Source organism: Acartia tonsa, chromosome 2 (genome assembly GCF_053477335.1).
Source record: "Acartia tonsa isolate MP-2025a chromosome 2, ASM5347733v1, whole genome shotgun sequence".
Taxonomy (NCBI): Eukaryota; Metazoa; Arthropoda; class Copepoda; order Calanoida; family Acartiidae; genus Acartia; species Acartia tonsa.
The window spans coordinates 54987004-54994636 of record NC_137261.1 but is presented as its reverse complement, the minus strand read 5'-3'; the positions used below and the strand labels follow the sequence as shown (position 1 = coordinate 54994636).

At 31.8% G+C, this 7633-nt stretch overlaps 1 protein-coding gene across 2 annotated transcripts in view; it reads left to right on the top strand.

Annotated features, from left to right (window-relative positions):
• Positions 1-2487: 2487 nt before the first annotated feature.
• alphaCOP (coatomer subunit alpha) overlaps positions 2488-7633 on the top strand; it is an 11171-nt gene continuing 6025 nt past the window's right edge. Inside the window, exons 1-9 of one of the 2 annotated variants that reach the window (XM_080151392.1) lie at positions 2488-2615; positions 2864-2989; positions 3235-3351; positions 4059-4192; positions 4880-4982; positions 5414-5551; positions 6112-6153; positions 6605-6711; positions 7028-7217. In XM_080151392.1, coding sequence (XP_080007518.1) covers positions 2514-2615; positions 2864-2989; positions 3235-3351; positions 4059-4192; positions 4880-4982; positions 5414-5551; positions 6112-6153; positions 6605-6711; positions 7028-7217 — 1059 coding nt within the window. In that variant the 5' untranslated portion in view covers positions 2488-2513. The remainder of the gene's footprint in view (positions 2616-2863; positions 2990-3234; positions 3352-4058; positions 4193-4879; positions 4983-5413; positions 5552-6111; positions 6154-6604; positions 6712-7027; positions 7218-7633) is intronic. The other variant, XM_080151393.1, reaches the window with a different exon arrangement.

The following is a 7633-nucleotide window of genomic DNA, read 5'->3' as shown; positions in this document are numbered from 1 at the left end:
AAATTAATGATTTATTAACAATAATCCATTATTCTTTCCTAAACCGTTAATAACATTAACATCATGATATGTACGTGAGTGAGTGATCTTGCTAATTCCTTAGCTGCTAATGGTTCTCCTTTACAGTGAAGCTACAAATTGTTACTATTTCTCGGGGGAGGGTACTTTCACCCCTTTTAGAAAAATAGAAAATATAGGGATGTTTCTAGTTTAAACCAACCAATCAACATTTAATAAAGATACCCAAAGTTTGTAAGCTAGTCAACGATCGAATGAGAGAATTAAGGAAAGCAAAAAATATTCAAGTACAGTTATACAGTATACAATAGAGAATCATTAGAAATAAGAAATCATATGAAAGTTTAACTTAACCCGGAGGAAAGGACCAACTAAATTAAATGGTTCCAAAAGTTTTTACTATAACGGGCTGGATTTAACATTTACAAACTTTAGGTTTTTTATTCAATCTTGGATGGTTCGTTCAGACTAGCAGTGTCCAAACACAAATAATTCTAATCGTTTTCAAAAGGATCGGCGGCCGGGTCATTGAATTATCATTATTTGAGCAGAGAGATGTACTTTAATTTATCATTCATTGTCTCATCCCTAAAGGCTACGACTTTATCCTAATTTCATTAATTCTTATTCAACAATTAACCAGAAATGTATTTTTTAGATGTTGTAAAATTGGCTGCCGAGTTTATATATATACAAAAAGATGCTTTTCGGCCGCCACAGTTTTAGATGTTTTAACTGATATTTCGGCTACATTAACATTGATAATTTATTTTTTATGAATTTTAAATAAAAACATTACCTTATTTTACATGCCTTTCTAAAAAATTGTTTTATTGGGTAGGTATTTGAAATTTTTTCATTAATTAAAGATATGAATGAATTTCTTAAGGAAATAAAACAGTTTTGCAGCTGAATTTCTATAATTCTTCCTCCAATGAGAAATCTTCACCGATAATTTGACCAATGGCAGCGATTAGTTCATGTATACGTGATGAGACTCTGGGTCGGACGAAAACTTCTTTAATAAAATTCCCCCGTAACTTTTAAACTGGTCAGTTGGTAAAATTTTGTTTGTTTTCAATGGGGGTGTAAATCAGTTTATCTTCATTTGTCTTATAAATAATATTGTAAAGGTAAAGTTAATTAAAACTAATGAGCCAAATTGTCTGTCCTGGAATGATAAATACAATAAAGGAAAAAGTGACAGGGGTAAAATTGTCGCCAAAATCAACTTTTTCATAGTAAGGTTCCGTAAATGAAGCTTTATTTTCACTACATCAGAAAATGCAGTATATAAAGTAGATATTTTTTTGTCTGAAGCTTAAGATCTCGGAAATTTGTACTGTCCATTCCAGAAAAAAAGAATACACATTTTTGCATACCAGAAAAAAATTTGTTCGCAGTGAAGGCGACATTTAAAAATTTGGAATTTTTATTTGTTTACATTTGGAAACAACGACATTTGATTTTCTTTTATGAAAAAGAAAAAAGCTCAGAAATCCGATATATTTTCTCATAATAATTAGATTGTCGGGAAAAGACAAAGTATTCAGTATTTAAAGATGTGGGGGGGGGGATTTTATTAGTTCATATCCTATTATATAAAATAGTAACTTCTAAACCGATTGAGTCCTCTTACTTGGATTACTTGTATCAGAATTATTTAAAGTTATTTTTATGCTATTTTTCGAACACAGATTTCTACCTGCTAGGGTCGCTACCGCCAGTTTTATACCCTTATTTAAATAGAAATTAAAATGTATAAAATATTTAGTCTATGAAATGCGCAAAATGCCGCGTAATGAATAAAAAATGACACGTCAAGAGAAAGTTGTAAATTAGGGAAGGAGAGATAATTTAAATTGAAGCTGTTTTATAGTTATAGGACGATTCTACCATGATATTTAGTTAAACGTTGCTGTAATTAATTATATTTTGCTTATTTGATACATTTTTTTTATAATTGAACGTGAATATTATCTTTTTAAATCGATTTTCGGGTTGATGAAATACTTTTGTTAATCGATCATAAAAAGCATATGTAACGATTATTTTTCATTCATAAGTTATTAACTCAAAGAAAATTAACCCAAAAAATTATTGTTTTTAGTTACTAGGATATAGTTAGTAATGAAGAAAAGAAATTTAGTTTTTATTTGATTTTTTCGGAATAGAAATGTCAAAATTGAGGATTTCATATATTACCTATCAAGACAGACAAATTTTAATGTTAGCATTTCAGGCTCTATTAAATGATAAACGGTTAAGGAATAATTGGATTTATTCTCTCCTGGTTCGCTGAAATTAACATACAATTTAAAATAAATTGCATCATGTGGAACGTTTAGATTAATCAGAGAAAGTTTTCCTTTTGTATGATGATCATACAAAAGGAAAACTTTCTCTGAATAATCTAAACGTTCTCGTCTATTTTCCTCGAAACTTATTTTAACTTCAAACCAATTTTTCAGAGGTGAATATATTTATATAAGAATATGTTAACAAAATTTGAGACCAAGTCCCCTAGGGTGAAGGGATTAACATTTCATCCCACAAGACCTTGGATTCTTTGCTCACTTCACAATGGTGTTATTCAGGTCAGTTAAGAATTGGCTTATGGTCCTTTCTTTTACGAATTCCTATCACCACAAGGTACAATCTTATAAGTCAAGCATCTCTATAATTAAGTCCCAAAAATGTTATTATTTCATTGAACAGTAGGTATTTAAGAATATTTGCCATAAATCTTGATTTAATTTTTAGGAAAGGGAAAACTACAACCTTTTTAACTGTAAGCATGCATATAACGTACGCCTCAAATTTGATTTAGCTCATTTTACTTTAGTTATGGGATTACCGCATGTGTACTCTTCTGGAGAAGTTTGATGAGCACGATGGACCTGTTCGGGGCGTTGACTTCCACAAGCACCAACCACTATTTGTGTCGGGTGGTGATGACTACAAGATTAAGGTAAGATAATCGAATTTTTGTTTATTAAAAAATTAAATTACACTTGATATCTCGTAGGTTCTATGAAAGTGTTATTTAATTTTTTACATGCTTCTCATCCTTAACCATCCAAAATCTACCTATTAATTTTTAATGATTTTACCCGATTTTTTAGTTGTAAAAATAGCTTGTGTATTTTATCAGATATATGCATTTGTTTACACAAGGAATTTTGATATCTTTTTCAAATTGATTATTATTTACAGGTGTGGAATTACAAGCAGAGAAAGTGCATTTTTACCCTGCTGGGCCATTTAGATTATATCAGAACTACTGTGTTCCATCATGAATATCCGTGGATTTTGTCTGCATCTGACGATCAGGTTTGTACAATGTAGAACTACTTTTTTTCAGGGGGGGGGGGGGGGCGGGTGTTAAGTATCTTACAGACGCACGATTGGAGTAAAGTAGTTAAGTACATTTTTTAGTTAGTCAGGAATATAGAAGCCATTGGGATGATTATTAAACTAGTCCTCATAGTTTATGATAACATTAGTATTAGTTGGCTTGACAACTTTAGGGACTGTTGTTGAATTTTGATTGAATGGTTCATTAAGTTCAGTGTCCAAGCGTTTCAACCACTATTTGTTATTTAAAGAAGGGAAATTTTTTGTATCTATATTTGGGATGTAAATCAAGAGGGGGGGGGGGGGGGGCGCAATGACATATGAACTTAAACAGTGAGCAAAATGGTCTAAATATTGAGCTTCTACAATCAAAATAGACCAATCAAGGCCTTACTATAAGCTGCCAAATAAATTTTATTTCTCTGATAGCTTAATCCAAGGATTAAAACGGACAGATAAGTTGAGTGTTAATGTTAAAGTACATTGCTGAAGAATATCTTAACGTCAAAATTCTGACAAATGTTCTATTTTTCAATTAAATTGAAATTATGAGGAAAGGGGTGGGGTGTATACTGTATCAATGCTCAAGATTATATAGCGTTCATTTTCTTCTCTTGATAATATTAAAACTTGTAAAAAGAAAAAGTAAATCAGTTCGATCATTTATAGCACTTTTTTTTCAGACTGTTCGTATTTGGAACTGGCAGTCACGTAACTGTATTTCCGTGTTGACTGGTCACAATCACTATGTCATGTGTGCCCAGTTCCACCCATCAGAGGATATGGTCGTCTCAGCCAGCTTGGATCAAACTGTCAGGTAAGAAGAATGTATGATAATTTAGGTGACTATTATTGCCCCGGCTAAGAGGGGGGGGGGGGAGGGGAGAAATTTAAAAAAAATCTACTGAACACCTCAGCTGATATTATCTGGAAAAATTTGAAAATTGACTAAAAACGCCAAAGATATAGGGAAATATTTAAAAAATCAGCAAAAAGCCACTTGTCCTCTCATCTACAGACACAAAATCACTTAGAATTATGGGAAATTTAATTTTAACCGGGGGGGGGGGGGGGGGCGCGTTGGGATTAGATATTTTTTGTAGCAGGGGGAAAAATGAATCTTGTGCAGATTATGATAATGCACCCCTGAGTATTGTAGACCAAAATTTGATAAGAATTACTAATAGTGGTCTTTTTAAAAGCAATTTTGACATTTATGGCCAAATAATGATTATAACACAACAAGCACATCATGAGTTGACGGAGTTTATATGATATGATGTCCGTTAGTTAGGTAAAAATTGGTTGAAACTGAATTTGCTAACAAAAATTGTTTGGCATTTAAAAGTATCTGCAAAATATGTATTCTTATTGTTTTTTTTTATATTTGTCTTTTATAACAAAAATGTTAGGTACCTTATTACTATGTGAATTAAAATTACAATTGTCATATCATTTTTAATCACCATATCATTATTATTTTTTATTTTATTTTACTATTTAGAGTTTGGGATATTTCTGGATTAAGAAAGAAAAGTGTAGCCCCAGGACCTGGAGGCTTGGAAGATCATCTCAGGAATCCTGGATCTACTGATCTCTTTGGACAGGTTAAGATCTTCTTTTTTTATACTGGTTATTTTCTTATAAATTGCGTCGTGAGTTAGATCATTATAAAGCATTTGAATATAGAACAAAAATCTCGTAATAATGGTTGTATGGTGTTATCTCAGTCCTGTGCTATTTTACAATTTCAAGTTACATCACAGCAATTTTTGCCACCTAATGTTTCATTTCTGTTCAGGCTCATATTTTTTTTAATGCTTATTCAGGGGTGTATATTCTGCATGTTTGACCGTGCTAAATGTGTTGGAGTTTGGAGTTTCCCCTCCTTGATGAAAAAAAAATAAAAGAATATGTGGAATGGTTTTTTTTTCTTCCATTTTTTCTCTTCTCACTTGGAAAAAACTAGGAGAAAAAATTATAAATAAAATTTCATCAGGAATTCTATCTCAGTCCCATACAAATGATTGTTATTCAGGCTGATGTTGTTGTCAAGCATGTGCTGGAGGGTCATGACCGTGGAGTCAACTGGGCCTCCTTCCATCCAAACATGCCTCTAATTGTCTCGGGAGCTGACGACAGACAGATTAAACTCTGGAGAATGAATGATAACAAGGTAGGAACTTAGTTATACTGGAAATTGCAGATAAAAATTACTATTTTAGCTTTAACTTTTTCACCAATTAAAATAGTTTAGGTTTACGTATATTATGTTGCTATTTTTATCAACCAAAAAGATGATAATGAATTTGATTAGGTAAAGTGTCATTTTGGAATCTTTTTTTTTAAATATGTTTTTATTAATAAAGTTATTATTACAGTAGAAATTTGAATAATACATAATTAATAAAAAGGCACATTGTAAAATATTTAACCCGCGGCGGTAGCTTAAATTACAGTGCTTTGCCTGCTTGCTGTCGGGTTAATATATTTAAATATGTTAAATGTACCTGTAGTATTTGGTGGTATAATCTTAAATGCTTGATAAATAATTTAAAATAAGAATTACTAAGATATATATTTGAACTTTTTCATTGCATGCTGTTTTAACGGTGAAGGTATAACCAATAAATATGTAGATATTAATTTACAATTAAACTATATAGGTAGTTAAAATTATTTAGAAGTAAAATAAAGTTTTAAAAATATTTGTCTAACTTGAAATATCAATCTTAGAGCTCGGGATTCGGGGGCGTACACTCGGCTATTAACAGAGATGTAAGTTTTTATTTTCTTTTATGTCTTTTAAGCAAATTTTTGTAGATTAATGTCAATAAATACATTCACCTTTATGACAGCTTGCAAAGTTAGGTTTAAAGAAATAAGGACGATAACATCCATTAAAGCGAAGCTCTGAAATGGTATAACAAACGAACATTAACTGGTCAATAAAACTGGTTTTAATCTCAACTTGTACATTTTTATATCCGTGGAAAGCTGTTTATAATACGTTGCGATAAATAACTATTATTGTTTATATAAAAAGCAGTGGAGTGTTTCTGATTTTTGTTTGTTTATCCTGTATATTTTGCATAAACAATGGCTTTTCGTCTAATTTTAAAACTTAATTTTAAACAACCATTATAAATTTAAATTTTAGGTAGACATTTAGATATATTTAAAATCTAACTAAAATTTGGTAAATAATAATACTTTATTAATACAACAGGCGTGGGAGGTTGATACCTGCCGTGGTCACTACAACAATGTCAGCTGCGTGACATTCCATCCAAGACAAGATCTTATTCTCAGTAACAGTGAAGATAAAAGTATCAGGTAGACATTTTATAGACAAAAGTAAAATCCTTTAAACTTTGAAAATCTTTGTGAAAATAAAATATACCTACTTAAAATGTTATCTTATTCGTGGTTAAATAACTTTAGAGAATTTTCAATGAATTTTGATTGGTTGCTTTATTAAGTTGAGGGTCTAAACGTTTCAACCACTAATTGTAATCTACAAATGGAGTAATATTGAGTATTAACATTTGGGATACCATTGTCTTATCCTTAAGATCAATGACATTTAATGTTAAATACCTAGGTAGTTATCCAATTTCAGATTATTTTATAAAAAAAAATACCTATGTAGGGTATGGGACATGAGCAAGCGCAACTGCCTTCACACCTTCCGTCGTGAGCATGACCGTTTTTGGGTCATTGCCGGTCATCCTACCCTTAATCTGTTTGCTGCCGGTCACGACGCTGGTATGGTGGTCTTCAAGCTTGAGAGGGAGAGACCCGCTCACATGGTCGTGGGTAATCTGTTGTACTATGTCAAGGTACGTTTTTCGTTTTCTCTTTCTCTGAGCATAAGCTTTATCCAGGGCTCGGCAGGCGTCTTTATCTGACCCAAATATGACAATCCCTTTTATTTAAAAACCAATTAAACATCCAAATTGCTTTTAATTTGAGTCGCAGTTGCCGTGCCTTGGTTTTATGCCTTTATTTTTGCTTTTATGAATCATAATATTATGGTTGCGCTTCTTATGAACATTAGGGTGGGCCCATTTCCCCCTTTTTTTAGATTTTACTGTTATCATAAGTTGTGGAAGTCATGTATATGTATGATAAGCCCCATTCAAGTTTCAAAAGTGACTTGGCTCTTATGGCTGCCGGCGCGCGGGGGGTATAAAAAATGCCCACCCCCTTATAAAACCAAAAATTTCAATTCCTCCAAACACAGGCATGTTGCATA